At 37.7% G+C, this 24,942-nt stretch overlaps 1 protein-coding gene and 1 long non-coding RNA gene across 2 annotated transcripts in view; one reads left to right on the forward strand and one right to left on the reverse strand.

Moving 5' to 3' along the window:
• Nucleotides 1–24,942, forward strand: part of LOC146472234 (low-density lipoprotein receptor-related protein 1-like) — a 93,181-nt gene that overhangs the window by 11,624 nt on the left and 56,615 nt on the right. Inside the window, exons 9-20 of the mRNA XM_085119633.1 lie at nucleotides 4,248–4,370; nucleotides 4,968–5,090; nucleotides 7,636–7,758; nucleotides 8,162–8,379; nucleotides 9,377–9,570; nucleotides 11,699–12,622; nucleotides 13,883–14,274; nucleotides 15,251–15,367; nucleotides 17,120–17,263; nucleotides 17,830–18,072; nucleotides 20,911–21,144; nucleotides 21,596–21,841. Coding sequence (XP_084975759.1) covers nucleotides 4,248–4,370; nucleotides 4,968–5,090; nucleotides 7,636–7,758; nucleotides 8,162–8,379; nucleotides 9,377–9,570; nucleotides 11,699–12,622; nucleotides 13,883–14,274; nucleotides 15,251–15,367; nucleotides 17,120–17,263; nucleotides 17,830–18,072; nucleotides 20,911–21,144; nucleotides 21,596–21,841 — 3,081 coding nt within the window. The remainder of the gene's footprint in view (nucleotides 1–4,247; nucleotides 4,371–4,967; nucleotides 5,091–7,635; nucleotides 7,759–8,161; nucleotides 8,380–9,376; nucleotides 9,571–11,698; nucleotides 12,623–13,882; nucleotides 14,275–15,250; nucleotides 15,368–17,119; nucleotides 17,264–17,829; nucleotides 18,073–20,910; nucleotides 21,145–21,595; nucleotides 21,842–24,942) is intronic.
• On the reverse strand, nucleotides 1,127–2,680 carry LOC146472236 (uncharacterized). Its single transcript, XR_014866632.1, has 2 exons — nucleotides 1,746–2,680; nucleotides 1,127–1,332 (listed from the first exon to the last, which is right to left on the reverse strand). It is a non-coding gene; the product is annotated as an uncharacterized LOC146472236 (long non-coding RNA).

The following is a 24,942-nucleotide window of genomic DNA, read 5'->3' on the forward strand; positions in this document are numbered from 1 at the left end:
TATGTTGCCAAAGATCTTAAAAGGATTTTTAAGGATCCTTTGCAGACCTTTTCAAGATCTTTGAGGATCTTCAATAACCTTGCCAAAGATCTTCAAGGATCCTACAGGATCCTTTGCAGCTCTTGCCAAGATCTTTGAAGATCTTCAATAATCTTGCAAAAGATCTTCAAGGATCTTGTATGAACCTTTGCAAGACTTTGTACTACTTTGAACTTTCCAAAATCACAAGAACATTTGTGACTGAAATTTCCGGTGAGTCTCAGAATAAGCTGTTGAGAATCATTGTACATGTAGTATGTAGATGAAAAAGAACATCAGCATGTCGTAAAAGGGATAATTTTATTGAACAATCCCTAACTTATTTTAGTTAAGATTCAGGAATTTGTTTGTATATAAATGTAGGTCTACAGTGCTAAATCAATACAAAGTAACTTGTGTAAATAAAATCAGAAATAGAAACATAACTTTTAATATGTATTGTGAAAGAATAATATTCAGCAGATGGATATTTTACCTCAACCATGATGAACAAAATTTTGACTACAACATGAAGCCTGGGTGATCACGATCCTAATATTAATGTACAAGAAACTGTAATAATTTTTATTCTAAAATTTGGTTTGACAATTTCCAGTGAAAAAGTTAGTACAAGAAAATATAATAACAGAAAAACAATAACTTATAGCAAGCTCTGATTATGTACAAAAGTTTTAATGACAAGGCTACACAGTGCAACAAATTTCAACAGTCGATGTTGTTCACAACATTAGTGCAAGTCAAAATCCCCGTCTAAATTATCAGCCTTTAACAAAACTTAAAAGTTACTGTCTTGTCTGCACAACTTCAAAACATTTATAGTGGCTCAGAACAATTGTAGTTTTCCCTCGTGATGACCCACAAAATGTGGAATAACTATATTCTAGATAATGAATAATGTAACAGAACAGTGCAATCACGACATCAGCAAATGTTGTGCTACTATAAAAATTTGGTAGGCATAATAATTGTGCAAACACAGTGCTAAAAGACAAAAAAGTACCAATTTACTTGTAATTTACATGATCAAAACAATTTGACCCTCTAATTTTCTATTAAACTATCAGACATCAAGTAATGAATTCAAGACTCAAAGTTACAAAATTTTATTTTTTCATTGTTCCTGAGTAGGATATATAATAGTAGAAGTCACAATTCATAACCTTATTAAATCAGTTGAAAATAGGCTCTCCTGCTTACAAGTGACTTAGCTTATTGAGCAGGATTTGGTGACTTCACCTACTCTGAAGCTGCAGTCTTGAGTATCGGCCTTGACAACAACATTGAGTTGAAGATCTACAGCAAAAAGAGAGAAAATCATGCACTTTAGTCAGGTCTTCTGTGTGATTACAGTGTTCACATTCGTTTTTAACGCGTGGTGCTATTTTATTGTACATGTGGGCATTATAATACTCCACAAACTGACCTTCAACTTCAATCAAATCACAGGCCCGACCGGATAAGTCACCACACAAATAAAGCTTGATTCTCAGTACAACTTCAATCATTTGATTGTTCATTTCAACTTGCACTAAAACTACAAACTTACCCCATAAAAACGTTTGTAAATGTTTTATTTTAAAAATAAATAGGAAATGGTTACCTCGACAACCGAGATCAGATGAATTTGTAGCTAAATTCACAGAAGCACATGCATTCGTTTGGTTGAATTGTGCATCATACATTTTCAAGCCAGTAATTTAGCCTACCTGTTTCTAAAAAGTAGTTGTCCACGTTTTGCTGCTTGAAGCCATCATTTTCTAGCTTAAAAGAAGAAAAAAACGAGGAAGTGTGCCTTGTTTTCTTGAGTCCTGCTAAAATCGTCGCTAAAATCAAAAAGAAACAGTCTTTCTGCGAGCCTGCAGTGTATAGCTGCTGACCAAATTTGGCTTTGTTCGTGCCCAGTCTTCCAAGGCTGATGGAAATCCAAGATGGCTGCTGCTCTTGGCCCGGTAGTTTCCTTGTTTCCTTTATAAAAGAAGTATTGTGCAAGAAATCGACAGGGTAATCGCTTGATGAAGACTGTGAGCAAACTTTTAGCTATTGGAAATCACTTTTTATTTATAAGAATGAATTGCTGAGTCTGAGTATCACTAAGACACTATCATGCCGCATGACAAGCACTGATCAGACAATCAGCTGAGTAAACTTATTTATTTGTCTATTGAATTATATCCTTTGGTGGGAAGCCATATCAAGCAGGAATCTTGGTGCAACATATCACAAATTTAAATTGCCAAAACAAAATTCCATATTTCATGAATTCGTTTCTCTGAGACATCCAAGCAATAGTTCCAAGCAAAAAAACCAGCAGTATTGATGACATTGCATTATTGCAACTTTCAGAGTTTCAGTGAACAGTCTGTACTTTCCAACACCTTTAAGGTATAATTATTTACTCTGGAAGCTCAAACTCAGTAGAAACAGAAATTTTGATTCATATTTTGAAATGTGACAAATGTATTTGTTACTAAAGCAGGCAGATCTACCAACATTGTATGCCCGATTTGACTTTCTTTCGAACAAACTTTTTTAACTCTATATCTTCATCAAGAAACCACAAAATCTCAAATTTGCTGCCTCCACCTGCCCTTTCATCCCACAAGCTTAGGAGCAATAATCGTTTTATAATTCTGGTGTGCAAGACCAATCATTAAAAGAACTCTTTTATTATATTTGGTCATTAGTAGTAGTTTTAGTTTTTTAATGTCCCTTTCCTCTCGCATAGTTCTATGCATTCTTCTTTATTATATGTTACCTGTAATTATGAAATTTTTTCTATATTTCATATATATTATGTTTTTCAGTTTCATACAATTTAATTATTTGTACATGCAATTCAGTGTTTGGACTGCGAAGTGTATTTGAATAAACGGTCTTATTGATTAATAAAATAAATTACCAAATGCCTACACTGTAATTGCAAGTGTAATGGCCTTTTATTTTCCATCACCGTTTTTTTCTATTTATTATAAGGGTCTTGCAAACATCCTCATTAAATCCTTGAAGCTCATGAAGGATCCTGGCAAAGGTCTTTGCAAGATCCTTACTATCAAGGATCCTTTTAAGATCCGTCAAAGATATTCAGCTTTATTTAAAAATCCTTTAGGATCCCTAAGGATCCTGACAAAGATCTTTGCAAGATCTTCGAAGGATCCTTATTAAATCGTTGAAGATTTTAGCAAAGATCTCTTGCAAGATGTTTGAAAGGATCTTCTTAAGATTCTTCAAAGATCCTCATTAAATCCTTGAGGATCCTGGCAAAGATCTTTGCAGGATCTTTCAAAGGACTTTTCTAAGATTCTTTAAAGATCCTCATTAAATCCTTGAGGATCCTGGCAAAGATCTTTGCAAGATCTTTAAAAGGATCTTTCTAAGATTCTTTAAAGATCCTCATTAAATCCTTGAGGATCCTTGCAAAGATCTTTGCAAGATCTTTAAAAGGATCTTTGTAAGATTCTTCAAAGATCCTCATTAAATCCTTGAGGATCCTGAAGGATCTTTGCAAAGATCTTTGCAAGATCTTCAAAAGGATCTTTGTAAGATTCTTCAAAGATCCTCATTAAATCCTTGAGGATCCTGAAGGATCCTTGCAAAGATCTTTGCAAGATCTTTAAAAGGATCTTTGTAAGATTCTTCAAAGATCCTCATCAAATCTTTGAGGATCTTGAAGGATCCTTGTAAAGATCTTTGCAGGAATCTTTAAGATCCTTGCAAGATCCTTACCAATTCCTTGAGGATCTTTGCAGATAGTATAACAAGATCTTGCAAATGCAGGATCTTTGAAGATCTTTGGAGGATCCTCAAAGATCCTATAAGGATCCTTTGAGGATCTTTGCAGATAGTATAACAAGATCTTGCAAATGCAGGATCTTTGAAGATCTTTGGAGGATCCTCAAAGATCCTATAAGGATCCTTTGAGGATCTTTATCTTTAAAGATCTTTGGCAGGTCTTTGAAGATCTTTGAAGATCCTTGAAGATCCTGTGAGGTTTTTCACCAGGGGAGACAACAAACTCCAATACAATTCATCTATAATATGAAAGAACAGTTTGACAGCACCATAATGCAGACAGTTTTGTTCTACACTTGTCACCACCCACATACATAAACAGGTGCATTGACTATTAGTATAACACCTTTACCTTGAATCTCGTTTCTTCTTTTGACACTGTTAAATTCTTTTTTGTATTTCTTGTCTCACATTATCAGGGCCTCTGACATGTTCGCCTAATCAGTGGCAATGTATTGGGACAACGCGTTGCTTGGAACTGAATCAAGTTTGTGATGGGATTGATCATTGTGGTGATAATTCTGATGAAGGAACACATTGCTGTGAGTGCCCTTTGAGCCACATGTTGCATTGAGCTTGTCACCTGTAACAATCTATTTGCTTTGTGTCTTAAACAAGTCTCTACCAATAGTGATCACTTGCGATAGGAAGTTTCCCATAAAGGGTTTTGAGCCTAAATAAGTGTAACATGTTAGGGTTACGCCCTTAATGACAATGAATGTGCCCTTTCCATCTCGGAAACATAATTTGTGTACAGAAAATTGTGTGGGCTATAATATAACCCTTTAGGTTCCAATATTTAAAATGCACGTTTTCGTCACTGTTTTCATATGACATGTTTGATGGCACTAGGTGTCAGTTTTTTTTGTTGATTTTCGTGGATTGTTTGAAGTCAATACAGGCACTTTGCGACTCCGACCTAACTCTAGCCTCTCTCAAATGTATGGATGTTATAGTGCCCATTTTAAGCTGCTTAGCTGTTAGAAGTAATTGTTGGATTCTGAAGAGTGTGCTTACTTACAGTTATGATAACTTTGGGATTTGTAGTACATACTGTTATCAAAGACAATAGAGTCCTATTTTTTTCGTAGTGGCTGTTTCTTCACTGTGCTTAATTGGACATTTCATGTATTTTCCAGTAAATCAAGATTGCTTGAAGCTGAAGAATTGCAGCCATAATCTCTGTCGGCAGACTCCAAAAGGACCTGAGTGTTTTTGCAGACCTGGTTACCTCTTGGATTCTGATGGGGTCTCCTGCAATGGTAAGGACTAATTGGTCTATCTTGTAGCAGGAATGCTTTCAAAGTCGAAACAGCTGTTATCTTACCTTAAGTTATCTCCGTGAGAAGTTTAATAAGTGTAGTAGGGCAAAACCAAGTACCTGTTCATAGCTTCAGTACATAGAGAATGAAAGATAATCTGAGTATGCTCATTGTGTCAAAATATTTTGACAAAATTACAAATACTAAGTTGGAGGAAGTTATATTTCGGTACGAACTATACCATTATCAGGCTAAAAGTATGCAGACAAATGCCTGTTGCATGACACTGTTCCAACTTAGTTTTTGTCATTTGTTGTCTAAATATTTTGACACAATGAACATACTCGGATTATCTTTCATTCTCTATGTACTGTAGTAGGGCAGTGTTCATAATTGGCTCCAAGGCTTTGGGGGGGGGGGGGGGGGCTGAAACAAAAGAAATTTGATATTCATGGAACCTTTACAAATAACCTCTACTACTTATCTTGTCGAGCTATGAAAAAAAGGTAATATATTCAAATAGGCCTAACAGACACTACCTTAACTTTTATTAACCCTTTTCATCCCAACAACACATATAGGCGACGAAAACACCGTTCTTGCTTCTATGAATTGCTCCTTGTTTAACTTAAGCTACAGCGTCATGATAATGCGTGAATGGCACCAGCTGATGTATATTGCCATCATCAAACCCAGCAAACTGACTACGTCTCCCGATTTTTGCTGCATACCACCATTCCGTTTGGCAACAAAGTCCTAAATGCCAATTTTTCGGGTAAATAATAACACCAAACATTACACTTATTTATCGTCAATTTTTAATCCAAAAAACTTGTTCAAAAATGAAAAGTCTACATTTACAGCAAACCTCAAGGTCAGACCTTGGTATCTGACTGGCAGTTTTCCTCTCAACGCTTTCCGAGGGCTATACTTCAGCCATTTTATCAGACCCAGTCTTGCATATCACACGTTGCCTCGTTTACGCCCGAAATGAATTCTGGGTAATTCAGCCATAGCGCGAGCATAGAGCTCCTGCCCTTTCCATTTCATAGTTTTTTTTATAAGTGTCGAGCCACCCAGTACTACCAGCAAAATTTCGAATCCATTGAATATTTTACTACTCCAAACTCGCCCAAATTGCCTTGGTAGGTCCTGGAATCCATCCACAAAACGGCCAGAGAGAAAACTTCACTCATGGGCCTCCATGTCTGCTACACAGCATGTCTGCTACACAGCATGTCTGTTTTCTTTCAGAGGAGATGCCTCTACCCACATTCCAGGTTAATGATGCCAGAATGGAGGCTTCTGCAGAGAAAAACGGCTCAAAAAACACTTATAAAGCGATGATTTACCAGATTCGTGCTCGTGCACTCGCTTGAAACAAACAGCAACCGTCACTTGCATCACGTGACAATTTAGCCTGAGCCCACAGTTTCTTAAGACCGCAGATATTTTTATTTCATCTTCATTTATGGAGAAATTAAGTGGCTCAGACAATTTATTGCCAAAAAGTCATTGAAAAAAATAGCACACACCTGGTATTTAAACGGTTAAGGGAACAATTCAAATCACGTGACCTGGACATTTGACACCTTCAAGAAACAGCAATTGCTAACCTTCGCTCCAAGTTTTACGCTGGTCTGTGCTGACTGCCTTATTATTGCCACTTGACAAAGGTTTTGTCAGTAATAAGTTTTTTTCAAACTATTTAACATCAGTTTGACAGCTTTCTGCTTGCTTCTGATCCGATAAATGGTAAAGGCACAGCTTTTAGCTGTCGCAAAGTGAATGTACGACTTGACAACTCCACTTGCCACAGATTTTGCATTTTGATTGGCAAGTTTGAATAGAAACCACCAGAATGTCGCCAAAGACTAGTCCAAAACAGTGTTGACATGTTCACCACCATGGACATCAAACATTCCAAAATTCAAGCGATGTTATTTATGCTTAGGAGTTGAAAATACAATATAAATTTAACGTCAGTCCCAAAGGCACTAGTGTGAGGAAGTATGGCAATAGACCTTTGTCACTCGGCGGCCATGCTGAGTCTCAGGACAAAAAAAAAACTTTGTTTTCGCACGGCAAGCCTTGCACTGAATTCGCGCTGGTCGTGTCTTGCCGTGCGAAAACAAAGCTTTTTATTCTACTAAGACTCAACGTGGCCCTGCGTGAAAAAGGTTTCTCAGACTCATTAATAATTCATCAAGAGAAAACAAAGAAAATCACTACCGTGACCGTGGTTTGGATAAGTGATCCTAATTACCATAAAATTTTGCCAACTTTAGCCTTGAATTTCTCCAAGAATTATTGACCATTTGAGAAGCCATATCAAACACTCGAAAGTGTGTTTCATCAGATATCCAAACACCTCGAAGTCGTTTAAAAAAACTTGGCTGCGCCTCGTTTTTTCAACCTACTTCTCAGTGTTTGGATATCTGATGAAACACACCTTCTCGTGTTTGATATATTACTTCTAATATGGCTTTCGCGTGCTCTATCTAATATACCTTAACCATTCCTTTCCTTCACCTGATCTGAACAGATATAAATGAGTGTTTAAACATTGGAATGTGTGACCATCAATGCATAAATACCGGTGGATCTTACAAGTGCTTGTGCTTTGAAGGCTACGTGTTTGAACCCCCAAGGACGTGCCGTCCTCAAGGTAAGGGACTGTTCATTATTTATCGGAGGGGGATGGGTCATACGTCATACCCCCAGTCATACAAACGTCTGTAAATTTTTCATTTTCAACTTACATTTTCTCAGCTAATATTACACCTGATATACTGAAACTTTGTAGGGTTACTAAAGTAAAAGTGCTCTTTCTAGTGCTGGTAAATTTTTTTAATTTTAACTTATTTGAATTTTCAACCGCCATTTTGGAGAAGGGTCTATGGGCCATCTTGGCGCCAGGGGATAAGTGAATTTTGAATTTTGTAGAAGTGTCTATTGGGCTATCAAGCTAACTGCGAGCTGGTCATTGTGTGCATTCGCAATATACCTACCTGTGGAGGTATATAACTCTGAAATGAATTAGTAATATACGTATAAATGCGTTCTTTTAGGAACAGACAAGCCATGGCTATTGTTGGCAAACAGGAATAGCATCCGGGAACTTAGACTGGATGGGAAATTTTATGATGATGTGATCTCAAACTTGAGTCGTACGGTGGCCCTTGATTTTGATGTTGGTGAAGGCAAACTGTACTGGACTGATGTGACAGATAATGCAATATATGGAGCAGATATTAGGTTTGAACAGCATGGCAGCCATCTAGGAAAGGTAAGTCTCTTATTGTTTAATGGGTATTGTTTTACCTATCACAAAGTGCTTGAATTTGATTGGTACTCTGTGTGCCCATTTGTAACATACGCACAAAAAAAAAAAAACAACAACAACAACAACAGCCAAAAAACAAAATATCAAAAAGAAATAAATGAAAAAGAAACCCTCAAATAGACTGTTTATTAACCACATTGCATTCAGCCATAACTGAATTTAACGGTTACATACGTGTTTCAAAGATTACATTGTAGTAGCTACGACTATGTAATGACATAAAACGAATAATGCCCAGGTAACGACCTAATATTACATCAAATTCCCATTATTTAACAAAAAGCTTTGAAAAGCAGCACATCGTAAATATTACGTTAATACACAAATTCCCTAAAATTCACAAAGCACCGTCAGTACTTTATATTAGGTAGAACACCATTTTTAAGATGCCATGTTTGATGATAGATGATGAAGAGGTTTCTCTGAAGGGTTATCAACAGTGTTGTGATAGTCATTTAAAGTACAGTGTTGGCATTTATTTTTTTGTATTTAATATCAGTTTAGGTGGACTTTGTTGTGTTGAACTTTGTATTTAGTACATTCTTGTAGTTTCAAATTGTCTTTGCGCGAAACGCTTCGGCAAGTTTCAATTTTTACTTGTTCAGTTGCTCCTTGGGGTAGTTATTTGAATTGTGTCAGTACAAACAAAATTATGGAACTCACTCAGTTCTATCAATTTATTCTGTTACATCCGATGGTTGCAAATTATTAATTAAATTAAGATAGAATTGGCTGTTAACAAAGGCAATCGTCTTGTAAAGTGTATATGGTTTGCTTGATGAAATCTTCACATCTTATCTGCTGGGTAAGGTTATATGCTCTTTGAACATCGGGCTTAGGGTGCTAATAGTATTTATTAAAGAGAAACTAGAAATAAGCTTTGAATGTGTTGCCGTCAAAGTTTGTGTGTTATTATTAAACTGTATTCTGTTGTCTTCAGGTAGAAGCAATTGTCAAAGTTGGACTAACTGTACCTGACGGTCTTGCAGTGGACTGGGTGGCCAAAAATTTGTACTTTGTGGACAGTTCCGCCAAACGAATCTTTGTTTGCAAACTGAATGGAAGCTATCTTTTGTCATTAATCATAAAAGACCTTGCCAACCCCAGGGGTATTGCTGTGGATCCCAGGGATGGGTAAGTTTATTATGATGAAGGAAATACCCAAATGCCCTTACCCCAAGGAATTCCTGTTGATTTCAGGGACGAGAACGATTTTTAATCACATGGGCCTTTGAAGCCCTTGAAGATATTGCCACTGCCGGCTCCAGTGATGGTGAAATAAGTTACCATATTTTTTTTTTTTTTTTTTATTATTTATTTTTTTTTTATTGTTTGCAAAATCACATTACTTACATTACTTACAGTACGGGCTAAATATATCACTAGACAATACAGTATTCTACCTACAATACATGTTTACTGGTTACTTACGCTACTGAACAAAACAGGACTCTACTTACAATTTAATACAGATAGCCTTAAACATAACAGTAACTAGATTACTTACAAACTGCGGGTTACACGCTACTAAAAAAAAAAAAAAAAACAGGAAAGCAGTAAGAAAAGGATTTTTTTTTTTTTTTCCAGTGACAAAATTTCGAAATAAGTTACCATATAAACAACCTCTAAAACGTGCATAAATTTCCACCATTGGTTAATACTTGCAGTACATCAAGGGATGGTGTAATTTGTAGAAGAAAACAATGGTAACCATACAATGTTAGGTGTCTTAACCGGGTTTCATTGGCTCTTATAGTGATTCTCTTTGTGGTCACAAAAAAACGTTACACAAGACTGGTCAGGATTAACTTTAGTGACTACAGCAAGTCGGTGATCTGTAAATTAAAATCGTGGAAGGTCAGAGAAAAGAAGGTATTACCAGTTTTATACAACTGTGAGAGAAAAGCATGTGCGGTCCCTTGCTAACAAACCATAAAAATCTTTTCAAAGTTTAGATTAGAGAAATTTTCAAAGAGAAATTTGAATCATTAAAGCCTGTTTACCTTACGATTGTCATGTAATTTTTGTCGTACTTTTTCGATTGCAACGTTTGTTGCGAATGAGTTGCAGTCTTAAATGGCGTATATTAACTTGTGGTGAGTTGCAGAAAAAAAATTTCAGTTTAGTGTGACAAAAAATGCGTCAAAAATTTTATTTGTAAATGGGCCCTTAATGCGAAAAAATCACGATGAACTCAGTTGGAATTATTCGAATCTTCCGGGGACTCATCGTATCAACTACACCGTTAATCAGAGCGCCAATGAAGCGCATGTTTCTCATGTAAGATTATGTGCAAGTATTCACAACAAATAGCAAAGAACACATTTTGAAGGGCTTTTGGTTTTAGTTATTTATGCTTAACCCAAACATGTACATCATCCTTGGGCTTAACATAAGTATTCTTCTGTTTTTGTTTTTGTTTTGATCATCCAGGCGTTAATTTCTGAACTATAGTTAGAGTAAACAAATACCAGTAACATTACCAAAATAGCTAACTATAGTTGGTAGTCCTGATATGACCACAACATTTTTTGTCACATTATGCTTATGTCATGCTTCTAAACCTTGAAAGGTTTACAAGCATAACACAGGATTGGACATAGGACTTTCGATTGAAAAATCTAGCTGATGTTCAGGGCCCAGTTGTTCAAAAGCCGATTAATGCTAAAATGATTAATGATCAAAAGTTAACCAAGGTTTTCACCTGGCTCATTAAAAATGTTTTTAAAAGCAAATTTTAAGGTAATGGTAAATAAAAAATCTACGTCAAAACTGAGGGTCAAAAATCGTTTTGAAGAGTCTTTATTGGTTAGTAATTAATTTTAAGAAAAACACGACAAACCTGAGTTTAACAGACTTGTTTCGGCAGTTGCCTCTGTCGTCTTCAGTATGAAATGAACGACAAATTTCAGTGAAATATAAATGCAAGAGAAATTACCATAATAATCAAGACTATGAAATACTGCATTTATCTAGACCAATTGGTTAGTAATTAAACTCGAATCAAAGCTCAGGCTTAACCAGGATTTGCTTAATCGGGCTTTGAACAACTGATCCCAGAGTATTAGGCTTGAACTAAGGGCCAATGGAAGAGCACTGTAGCACACCTCCACACGTGCAATTTCTCAAAGAAATTTAGGTCTTCAGGAAAAGTTACGAATGATGGTAGTCATGAACTACCATCTACCTACTCTCTTTTTTACCCTTAAACCATGAGCTGTGCTCTATTTCCACTTACCCTTTTCCTTGCTCGTTTTTGCAGTTACTTATTCTGGACAGACTGGGGAAAACACCTGATTGAAAGGGCAGGGATGGACGGAACAGACAGGACAATCATTGCAAACACCGGCATTTACTGGCCCAATGCCCTCACCTTGGATTACCCAACAAGTAAAATATACTGGGCTGATGCCCATTTTGACTACGTAGGAGCCATGACGTATGATGGCGGTGGAAGGAGACGGATTCTTGGACAACCAAATGTGGCTCATCCATTTGCCATTACTGTGTTTAGAAATTATTTATACTTCTCTGATTGGACAAGGCATGCTGTCATCAAGGTGGAGAAGTTCTCTGGTAATGAAAGCGGAATCCTGTTACAGAATCTTGGACAGCCAATGGATGTTCATGTGTTCCACAGTGCACGACAACCATACGCCTCTAATCCCTGTGATAACAGTAGCAAGTGTGGATGTGCACAGCTCTGTCTTATTACTCCAGTTCCTACAAGAGGCTGTGTATGTAGTTGTATGATACGTTATAAATTGGCGAAGGATAAAAAATCCTGCATTCTTCAGGAGACATTCTTAATTTACGCACACAGAACAGAAATTCTAGGTATACCTAAGGAGGTTAATGCTTCTGGCGATGCAATCGCACCTATGCTTGGCCTCGGAAATGCTGTTGGACTGGATTACGATGCGAAGGAGGAAATGATTTACTTTTCTGATATTGTGCGGGACAATATAAGCAGGTTCAGTATTACTGATCGAAAAGTTGAAGTGTTGGTGAAATCAGTCAAAAATGTTGATGGTATAGCAGTGGACTGGCTTGGACGGAACTTGTATTGGACCGATGCTGATTCACATGAAGTGGCAGTCGCCAAGCTGAATGGATCATTCAAGAAAGTTTTATTCCGTGAAGGTGTTTCACGGCCCAGGGCCATAGTGTTGAATCCCATGGAAGGGTAAGTACAATGCTGTGGTCCTCATCGCATGCGATGAATGTACATTGCCAAGTATGTTGTGTTAATTGGTACATTACTTGGGTTTGTTTTTCTTATAATATCATGTGCATTCAGGTTTGATTTATTTCTCAGTACTGTAATAGCTTTATTTTATTTTCCAAACTGAATAAATTGTCAAGTATATTTTTGTGAGGCTCAATGGAGGCATGCAGTACTGGGCTGGTTTTCACTTGATGTATGTCGAGATAGAGTGTTTTATATCTAGCAATTATTCTGTGAACGTGTGTTGGATATAAGATATAGAAAGCCAATGAGACATTCAGTACTGAGTTTGCTACATTATCCTCTATCTAACTGGTGCTAATGGAATGATTGTTTTAGTAAAAACAGTAATGAAATATTGCTACATTTGATTTTATTTTGGAAAAATGAACGGAAGACCATTTAATAGCCGCTATTTCTCGGGCATGGTATAATGTTTGATTTCTCATGGCAACTTTAAAACCATCGAAACTCTGAAATAATACTCACTTAATGCCCGAAACATTTGTCAATTGCTGAGAGGAGAATGAAATAATGATTGAGTATATTGTAATGAAGAGTGGACCTTTTGAATAGAAGTTACTTGCAGACAATGCATATATGGCCTTTGAAGACAAGTGTAACTAAGAACACTCAACATACACAGCAACTTAACTGATTATGAATGAAAGATTAAAACAATCTCTTTTTTGCTAATTTTCTTAGTTAACGCTAATCTACGATTATGATGAAGCCTCCTTCTTCCAATAAGCAACTCTTTTCTAAAATCTGAAAGAATCTCTTTCAAGTTGTTTTCATTAATGCAGTTCAATATAAGATAGAGCTGGAATTGACCAAACAACAGGATTATCGTTGGAAACACTGGCGTTTTACTCGCCCATGACCTTCACCTCACCCCCAAATATTCATATTACTCAAGTGGCATTACTCCAACAAGCATCCCAGTCATCAGTGACTTTTTGCTGCTGGGAATGAGAGTGAAGCCGGTATTAAAGTGGATTTGCCTTCTGAGATTTCTTTTCACTGAATCTCCGCTGAATTCTCCCTGCTTTTGCGTCTTTTATTCATTAATTTTAAGTTTTCCTCAACTGCAGATGCTTAGGTCTAATTTGAATTAATGTGCCCTGTCCCATACAAGTGCCTTGTCTCCAAAACGTTTCCTTCCTTGAAGTGTGACAATCAAATAAGGGTTATAGTATGACCTTTCCTCTTTTACAGAAAGATGTATTGGAGTGATTGGTATTCCCCTGCAAAGATAGAGGTAGCCAATATGGATGGTACAGACCGTCACATCCTAGTACAGGGAGATGGCCTTACCTGGCCAAACGGTCTTAGCATTGATTACCATGCCAAGAAGCTTTACTGGGCTGATGCAAGGACAGACTCTATAGAATGTGTTGACTTTGATGGCACAAATCGCACTGTAATAGTCCAAGGCCTGACGCACCCATTTGGTCTTGATGTTCACAATGGCTTCATCTATTGGACAGATTGGAGTAGCAAAAATATTCAGCGGGCAAGTATAGCGGATCCTACGTCTGCTGTTGTTTTGAAATCTGGACTTGAAGGACTAATGGAAATCAAGGTCTATGATCCAAAGAGACAACCAGGTGGGTCCAGTAGGTTTGAGTGGCTTTACTTTGTCTTCTTTTCTTCTTTCGTTCCTGGACAGTCCCTGTTTTGAATTTGGTGTGTCAATAATTTTGTGTTGGTTTGATACTGCTGTCAGGGTGGGTAATAGTATGACATTTAATGATTTGGTTCGTACAGAAAGTCGTGAGATTCTGTAATTTCGTTTTCCAAGCCTGAAAAGTCATGGATTTTAATTTTGGGGCATGGAAAGTCATTGAAATTGATGTTCACGGACACAAAATCACGAAGAAAGCAGCCGTTTAAAGAAAGAAAATGAACAATTAAGAACAAAAAGGAACCAAGAACTGAAACAGATTTTCACTCAGTAGAAATAAACACTGTGCATTTTGGTACTGTAAAATGCGAATGTTTTGTCATGGGAAACTTGAAAAGGTTATGGAAAGTCATGGATTTTTAAAAGACCAAAAGAGTACGATCCCTGAATGGTTATTTCTCAATGGGTTGCCAGATCTGAGTTTTGTGGAAGCATGGTGGTGTGGTGGTAAGCACATTGAAAAGTGAGAGGTCAGTGACTGCAACCTGGTCTATGCATTCCTTCGTTTCCTTAGGCAATAAACTTAGCTCCAGGTTGCCTCTCTGTTCCTAGAAAGGGGGGTGGGGGGGGGGGGGGGAACGTAGTTGAGTGGTTAGAGGCGCAGACTCATAATCTGGAAGGTCCCTCAGAGAGTCCCCTCTCTGACCACTAGCTGGATTTGTTTTGGGGTAGTCCCCTATTCAAATCCTCGGCCACACTTTGTAAATAGCCAAATGGTAAGCGTCCCTGTCAGCTGGGATTTAGAAAGAGTTTCTGTTCTGTTTAAAATATTTGTAACCGTGTATGAATAAATTTACTGGACAGTATTTTTAACAATTTAACGTCATTTTTGGTATTTGCGTCAGAGTGGAGGTTCCCTTTTAATGTGTTACAGTTTTACCTTGCTGCTGTTTTCCTAGGTAGCAGCCCATGTGACAATAGTTGTAGCCACCTTTGTCTCTTGCACCCTGGCGGTTTCACCTGTGCCTGTCCATATGGCATGAGCATGGCCAATGGGAGTAACACCACTTGCATTGGTGAGTTAACCCTTTACATTTAACGTAATTGTATCCAACATGTACATTTGAAAAATGTTCTAACATAAAGACAGGGCTGCTATTAAATCTGGAAAGTCAGTTTTACCAAGAAAAATAGCCATTCAGAAATGAGAGAAATTCTTCACTGCCTGTTGTCCTTGAGCCAATTGTTTCAAACGCTGGTTTTTCCAGTGAACTTCACTTTAATTGCCAGCCATTATCGCTTGTTTACTGCCTGCAACTACTAAACAGTATCACAGGAAATAACCGCTTGCTTCTCCATGATTTTCATTTAATATTTATCTCGCTGGGGTTCAAACAAAACAAGCACCGTTAACGGCACCTGGTAATAGGCAGCACCAAAGAACTGCAGAGTACTTTCCAACAGAGGGGTTCATTTAAGTGGTCGTTGTTTAGGATTTTATCCGCAAACGAAAACCTTAAGTTATTAAAATTATGAGAGAATCGTGCTGCTCAGTTGTCTGCATTTTGAATGGTACATTTCACACGACTTGGGTATTTTAGGGTTAATCTCTAAACACCCTTTATTGGAGTAGTAGAGTGCCTGTCATGGGGAACTACATACACTGGGGCCAATCAGTTTGGAAATTTTACTGAACGAAAGTTGTCAAAGCCCGGCATGAACCCTAGGTAAGCTCCCAAAAAGGGGCTAATTTTCCAACTCGGTACTAGTCAGCCGGGCGGTCTCAATGCTGATTTTCAGTTCCTTTGAGTTCTTCGCTTGCGAGTGCTCACATTTTACAATATTGGCATCGTAACGAACTTTTTTTAATGAACTAACTTGACATTGATCCACTGAAGAAGTACTAAGGCCGGAACATATGGATTTCTCTTCAACCATTATTAGGCACTTTGATTTTCCTATCAGCAAGAGATACTTCTTTGTTTGAACAAGTGCCACGCAGCACATGAAGTTTTCGGTTTACAATTATGCCAAATAGGGGACTCGCTTGTCTAAAGGGGTCTTACACTTGAAGTAAATAGATGTAACAGGACAAAGAGAAAAATCGAATTTCCCAACGTGAATCAAACCATTGACCCTTGGTGCACCAGTTGATCATTTGCTTTGTGCATTTGTGGTGCATTTCCTGCATACTGATAGGTCTGTTAGGATAAGCAATCTTCTTGAAAGCATCTCCAAGTCAATAAAGAAAGATGGTATATTTTGGAAGTCCAAGCACCCATCAGTCAGGGGGAAATAATTATGGTTGAAACAAATTGAGGTAGCGCAGATGTGAGCCAACTACAAGAAAGAATTCTATGATAATGCCATCACAGGGATACTGAGCAGATCTTTTTATCTTACAGTCAACCCAGGTCACGCGTGAACGATATTTTTGAAATTTGAGCGGAGTTTTGAAATTTACATGTCAGTCTTGAAAATCGCCAACGAGATTTCAGAGTTCCCATATAAATTTCCCCAGCTTATTGACGGTATAAAGCTATGAATTTTTCTTTACATTGCAAAATTGAATATTTCAAGAATAACAATTGTTTCCCAAGTATTTTGAATCTTTTTTTTTTTTTTTTTTTTTTTCAGTTAATGCGTCTTTTTCGGAACGATTTCCAGATAAATGTCCATTATTCCATTCACACGTCGGACATTACAGAGAGAAATTCGAATGTTCATTTCATTCTTGGAAATACTGTTCACGCGTGACCTGAGTTGACTGTAAGTGCGAGAGAAAGTGAGCTGATGATCGCTAATTTCCTACCCTTTTTTTATCCTAGCCGATACATCTGTTGCCCCAACACCTCAGTGCCCTTCAAATAAATTTGCTTGCCGTAATGGGCATTGTATTCCTAATAATTGGAGGTGTGATGGCGAAAGTGACTGCCAGGATAACTCGGATGAGACTGAATTTGCAGGCTGTGGTAAGTCTTGGTTTGTTTTTGAAACATGAAATTATTCCTGGAAATTTGGGTAACTATAATGTTAATCCTTCAGATTTTTTTGTTCAGTCTTTCTAGACCTGGCATTTGCAATAGATACATTTCATATCCTTTGAAAACAGGGTACAGATTTTCTCTGTCTACATTAGATCACACCTTTAATGTCATACGTGTTAGAAAATAATGACTGACCTAGAGTAGTAGTTGTTATTTATACAGGACTGCCATAGTCAGGGAATTTTTTTTTCAATGTCAGGGGAAAGTCAGGAATTTTTTAATCAAGTCAGGGAAAATATTTTACCTTACAGCCTCAAGGTTAGCAAAAGTGTTACCTTGTTGGCAAAGATACTGTTAGTTTAATATTTATAAAAGAAATGAAGGAATTGATTTCTGTGGCTCTATCGCCAGCTTTAATGTGAAAGGATTTGTCATGGATAGTCAGTAAAACATCAGGAAACATTTTTTCTGATCCTGAATTGGCGCATTTGTACTGTCAGACTAAGGTCCAAACGTTTGCCGTTTTCTCAAGAGTTGTCTCTTCGTTTTAGCTAGGGTATCATGTAGTGAAACACAATTCCAGTGTTTGCACAGTGGCAAGTGTATTCCTCAAGACTGGTACTGTGATGGAGATCATGACTGTGGCTCACCAGATCTTTCCGATGAATCAAACTGTACATCCTCGTCATGCACTGGTGCTCAATTCCAATGCAGCAATGGCAAATGTACACCCAGCAGCTGGCGTTGTGATGGATTTAATGATTGTGGCGATGGCTCTGATGAATTTAAATGTGGTAAGTGTTCATTGAGTCGCTGATTTTGTTTGGGGACAAAGAAGCAAAACATCTGGGACGTGGCACATTGATATCTGAATATGAGTTGAGTACAACTTGGTCCTAATGTGCCTTTTAATGGCTCTGATGGATTTAAATGTGGTAAGTGTTCATTGAGTCGCTGATTTTGTTTGGGGACAAAGAAGCAAAACATCTGGGACGTGGCACATTGATATCTGAATATGAGTTGAGTACAACTTGGTCCTAATGTGCCTTTTAATGACATGCAGATTCTGAAGGTTAAGATTTAACCAACCATTGCGTTTTCCATGGCCGTCAATCAGCTCAGCAGATCTCTTAGAAAACTAAGATGTTTGGCTCAGTGGGTTCAAAATCTCACATTCAGACACTGTGATTGGCGGATTTCCATCCACTTTGTCTGTTGCGGTGTAGTCTGTTGTCTCCATAATTATGATTGACGGTAGTAAAACACAAATCATTAGTTGGGTTTTTAAGTTAAGATTTTACGTTATTGAAAGGCACAGTGTTAGTGTGTAGAAAGTGTTAGATCATTTGATTGAATTAATACTTTTACCTTTGAGAGATCATTATTTTCCATCTTTCTTCATTTTTACTGCTTACCTACTAGTCATTAGCTTACAAGTGTTGCTCCAAGATTAGTTGTTGCTTAACATATTTCATCCCTTCGAAGTCTGCATGTATACTTCATTTAAAAAGTAAATTGGTTGAAGAAACCTCTGAATACATTGGATTTGTCATCCATTGAAAATGAACTTGAATAAGTATAAGTATAACTTCCCGAACCAGGGGCTCGTGTTAAAAACGCTGCACTTAAGAAAATTAAAAACATATGTAGAACATTAATAAATATATGCATAAACAGTAATCCAAGTCTAAACAGCGTTCATCAAAAAGGCTAAAAGTATTTCTAAAATGAATCGAGGATGAAGTAAGCCATGCCTAAATACCTACCTATGCTGTAACTTTTGTTATTGCGTTCGCAGAACGCCATCCTAATCTTGTTTACGGCTTTGAATCGAGATTTTTTGTCGTCGATGGATGGATGGATCTTGGGACGCACATCTGACATCCCCCGCAGATTTTTTTGCAGGGGCGGATGACGTCACAACGTAATGTTGCCTGGTAACAAGAAAAAAAAAACAAAGTATGAATGACATCAGACAAAGGAAGGTTGCTAGGCAGCATCAGGTTGGAAGACAGACGCAGTTTATCCGAGCAAATTTGCATACATCGGGAAAGTTTTACCGGATCACATTTCAACTGCAATGTTCATCTATATTTACTGGATTGAAATATCTCTGCAGAATCTTTTCCCCTTCTTTCCAGAAATCTTTTTTGTGAAAGATTGCATTGAAGAACTAACACGTTTTGTGGCCGCGGTAAAATAATTTTCCATGGGAAATAAATTCATCGAACACGACAGCGCTGCATGCCCGTTATACATGTACATTTCGTCATGTCAGAAATAGATTTCAACCGCAAACTAGCCTGTGGAACTACGCAAAGACCATCCTCATCAAAATCGTTGCTATGTTCAGAAACCTTAGTAAAGAGGGCTTTCCACCCAGCCCTAGGTTCCCGAGGTTTTGCGAGTCACGTATTACGTAAGTATAAAATCGAAATACAAAAATATCTGAAATATACACGCATCAGAAACTGACATCAGGCCCCGGTTGTTCCAAGAGCGGATTATTTTATCCAGCGGATAATACGCTATTCAGCGGATAAAATCTATTGGTTGGAGAACATTTTATCCACTGGGTAGAGTTATACGCTCTCTGGATAACTTTGGCCCTGAGATATCTTTCAAAACTGTATGCGAATTAGCTCGCTTCAGTTCGACATTTTTACGGCTTTATAGTTGCGTAAGTTTTGCGGCATTTTGGTAAAATACCTTTTGAGTAGAAGACCAAAATAGTACGCTGGCCTGTAAGTTTCGTTTTTCTTAAAGATTGAAAGCGTTTTACCGAAAATGATGTGCATTATTTTATTATAACATAGCGCGCGCGCATCCTAATCTTATTCCTGTTGGCGTCATTATGGTACATTTCTCAACATACGCACGATGACGTGTGCAAGTGAGATGAAGGAGGCATGCACGCTATGTTATAAAAAATAATTGGTTCATGCTTTTAGCTGTGCGTAAATCGAGTTATGGATGCACTTGGGAAGTTTGGAGAGCACTTAAGAAGCTAGAGTTGCTCTCGGCTACGCCTAAAGCAACTGTTACGCTTGTCTCGTGCTCTCCAAACTTCCCGCGTGCATCCATAACTCGATATACGCACGCTAAGCATGAACCAATTCTTAAAAGTTCGACGGTGTCACGCAAGAGGCGGACCGCAAATACTTTCTATTATTTTTAAGTTCAACAACGTAGCCGCTGAAGTTTTAAACTCAGCTTCGTTTATTGCAAATATTTCACCTTGGTAGTTACACTATACGTACAGATATAAAAGAACGAAAGAGCTACCTAAAAAAAGTCACGCAGCAGTCCGTACAATCGCCGACTTAGGGCGCTGTCGAACGCACTCTATAATCTTTGATTACTACTTGTCTTATAGTACTATGAATGGCTTTGTTGGGCCCAGTAGCTAGCATGCCATTCACTTCCATAGCCAGACGACAAAAACTAAACGATAAATCTGTTGTCCATCCTTAACATGTTTTCTGTTTTTCATAAACTTAGTAGTCTAAAGGGGAGCTACATAATTATACTTCGTGTAAATACTTACTGGAGTCCACTTCGTTTGATTATGTTTGTACGACTAATGTGGTTTGGCCTTTTTTACTCACCTCATCTCGTGCATTTTCAATTAGACAATCACAGTTGTCCAAATCAACACTTCACCTGCACCTCTGGTCGATGTGTCCCACTTGATTGGCGTTGTGATGGTGACAATGACTGTGGTGATCACTCAGATGAAGAGAGTTGCCCAGTACAGCAATGCTCGGAAAATGAGTTCCAATGCAGTAATGGGCAGTGCATTAGTGGCAGCTGGAGATGTGACGGTGACGGTGATTGCCAAGATTCCTCAGATGAAGATGGATGCTGTAAGTTTAAACTGTTTTTAAAATAATGTCTCCCCAGAGCAGCCAAAAGAACGATTACCGTAGTGATTATGTGTAGAATTGTGTTGGTTTGAACAGGTTGTCTATTGTCTTGCTATTTCCGTAGACATGAAACTTTGCTCTTAAGGATACGTTAGCGAAATAAACCCGAATTACTATCCACTGAGCAAAATGTAACCACTCATGTAGTAAGATTTCACTCTATAGCGCAACAGCAGTAACAACATGAATAGTGTCGCATTTTTTTCGAAAAACTTGAGTTCTGGTAGCTGTAGTGAAACCCACCATAGTGATTTGCTTAAGTTCGCTAGTATACTCCTTGTTTCTGCAAAAACTAGGTGAAGCTCTGGCTGTGTGTACCACTGTGTGGCGTAAGTGCTTTTCCACTTATTCGTTTATTGAAATCAGGTTAAAAGCAAATTTTTCTTCATAGCTACCATAATACCAGATGGCTGTGGTGCTGGCAAGTTCTTATGTAACAACTCCCAATGCATCCTAAGTCAGTATGTCTGTGATCGTGACGATGATTGTGGCGACAACTCAGACGAACACAGTAATTGCACGAAGTCAACTTGCCGTCCCAATGAGTTAACTTGCAATAACCAGCGCTGTGTTAAGATGAAGTGGAAATGCGATGGAGATAATGACTGTGGTGATATGACGGATGAGCAGAATTGCTGTAAGTGGAAGATGAGACTTTTTCAACTGTGATACTCTCAGGAGTAGTGCAATGTATAGTGATGTCACAAATATCATAGCTTGTACCCCAATGGCACCTTGCCATCTGTCTCCTCTGCTTCTACTGTTCTACCACAGTTTTTGTGGGTCCTCTAATGCCTTTTATCTGCAGCAAATCTGTAAGTTTTTTTTAACTTTAATACTAATAACTTTATTGAACATAGCAATAATGAAATATTACAAAATACAAATACAAGATGTAAATACAATTACATAATACAAAATTAAGCTTAATACAAAGAATCACTAAATAACTTACAATAGTAAAGACAAACAATGGGGACGAGAAAAACAATTTAACCTACGTAACTAATAATTGTTTTCAACATCACAGACACTTTATTCATACTGTTTTTCAATTACAGTACTGTTCACAGATACAATACAGTTTACTACTACTTGCATCTATTACAAACGAAGCAACATGGCCGCGAGCGAAGCTGGAGAGAATACGGAAATGACAGAAAATTCGTCAACGGAACCTAGCTTAACTGAAATTAGAGAAATGCTAGCGAATATTCAAACGTCAATAGCAAATATCTTAAAGGAAAATAAGTCAGTTAAAAGAGAATTAACGGAATTGAAGGCCCTGTACCAGGAACAAAAGCGTGAGTTAGAGTCCGTGAAAACCTTCCTGGAATCCTCCAAGAAAGAGAACCTCTTGTTAAGAGAAAGGCTGAAGCATACTAGGAAGAAGTGAACAGAATTGATAGAGGAGAACTGACAGTTTAACTGAGGAACTCGATAACTTGGAACAAAACACAAGAAATAACTCATTAGAAATTCACGGAGTACCAGAAGATGCATATACATCAACCGAAGAAGTGATATTAAAGGTAGCAGAAGCTCTGGATACACACATTCTGTCGGATGCCATTAAAATATTGCACAAGTTGAACACTCGAAATAAATCGATCATTGTTAAATTTTCTAAATCACAAGGTCAAAGCAAATCTGTAAGTTGATAAAGGAACAGCTACAGGTAGTCCCAATCTCCTCTTCTACAAGATTTGTAGGGTTCTACTCACATTTTAAGACTCCTTTTAGAAGTGTGTATGTACAGATGGCTTTCTGTTGAACCCTCAATCATATTTCTTTGTTGTTGTTGTTTACTATACACTAGTTTCTTTCTCGTACAGTATTGTTCAGGTAATGTATTTAGAACGAGACACAGTGTTTCATCACACATAAAACACCAAGAAGAGAGTTGAAAATACGACACCTATCGGAGTATTTTTGACGAACTTTTGATATTGTGATGAAATACTGTGGTGAGTGTTTGATATAATTTCCCAAACAACCTGATTTTTGAGGGGATTTTTAAGAATGCAAAAACGAGGAGTTTTTATGAGATATCCAAACACGTCTGGGTCACGGTGCATGATTTCCTTTTTCTTTGGCTTTTGAATTATTAATGAGTTTGAGAAGGATATTTCAAACCTCAACCAGAGCGTAGATGAATTGACGTTTGTTTTAAAAGTTTTTAATGTTTTCTTTTTATTGGGGATTTTCACCTGCTAAACCAATGAGTGAAAAGAAATCAATAGTGCATCGCAGAAGTGCAGGAGTGTATATCCCAGCGGCATTTTATGTGCTGGCATATATAGGCACGCTTCTGGTGTAATCGCGATTATTGCCAATCCGTAAAGGAGGGATGATGGAAATGCTGTGGGATGCAGGAGAACAAAAGCTGGGATAGAAGAGTTTTCTGGTGTTTGCAAATGGGACAGAACCATGTTCCAATACTTTGGGGAATAGGATTGAAGAGGGCAGTGAGGTGGAGGGATAAATTGGGTTGTTCTTGGTCTCCGTTTTTTCTTGTACTTGAAAATTAGAACTGACTGCAGCTTGCGAACTCATTAATTGATCGCTTTGCTACCAACGCCCAGAATAAGGCCCTAGATCATAACACCAACGGTACCCCACGCGACAACCAAGAGTCATATATCTGGCTTACCATACCGTTCGTAGATGACCTTCCAACACAGCTTGTTAAGAAACTTAAGCGTAAGCTTGGTAGATGTCTCATCGATGCGAGTGTGAACATCCGAATAAAACAGAAGACCACAAAATTATGTTTCTTCACAAGCACTAAAGACAAAACACCGCCACTAAGCAAATTTAATGTCGTATACAAATTCACTTGCCCCGGCTGCAATTCCTCGTTCATCGGCAAAACAAACAGAACTCTGTTTGTCCGTACACAAGAATATGCGACCATGGACAAAGATAGCGCTATGTAAAAACATCTGCGCTTCTGTGATCAGATCAAACACATACAAGCTTTATGTAATCTACTGGACAATTTTATTAATAACACCCCACCTTCTACTGCAATGAACAGAGAATATCTCAAACATACCCTGTGTGTTAACGCAAAGACAATAAACAACGATGATAATTGGAATTTACTACTATACAAAGAAGCCTACCATATCAAGCGTTCAGCCCCATCTTTGAACAATGATTTAAAAGCTAGCAGAGAACTATGCCTATTCTCCTGACATTTACGTCTTGTTTTGTATTTTCATGTGCATGTTTTGAATTGCTAATTTACCATCTTTCAGTGTTTAAATCATAGCTACTTGTTGTCACCTTAGTCTGAAGATGATATAGTATCATATTGAAATATAACAATTAAGTACACCAACGTTTCCTTGCATTTGCTGTCCATATCATTGACAATGCATTTACTCGGAATCACATTTATTCTTTGACTGCAGCTTCTTTAATATATCAGTAACTGATCCCTTCTACAGGACCATTTATGGAACGTTTAAGGAGCAGGGCCTGAGGATGAGACTACAGGAGAGATTAGCTCTACGAACCCATACAACAAGCTTTATTTCCCTAATTCGGTCACATTACAGTTATTATGCTTAACTAACTGTTTAAAAAAGAGAGAGGGGGCCTGGTTACCTGGAATAACTTTAGAGTTAAAGCAGGCAGGTAGCCAGGTTTTCAATAGTAGTACTGCTAGTGTAGGTCGGTACACTCACACAAATAAACAAATATGACACAAAACACGCAGTGAACTCGATA

This window comes from Pavona decussata, unplaced genomic scaffold, assembly GCF_977016875.1.
Source record: "Pavona decussata unplaced genomic scaffold, jaPavDecu1.1 SCAFFOLD_100, whole genome shotgun sequence".
Classification (NCBI taxonomy): domain Eukaryota; kingdom Metazoa; phylum Cnidaria; class Anthozoa; order Scleractinia; family Agariciidae; genus Pavona; species Pavona decussata.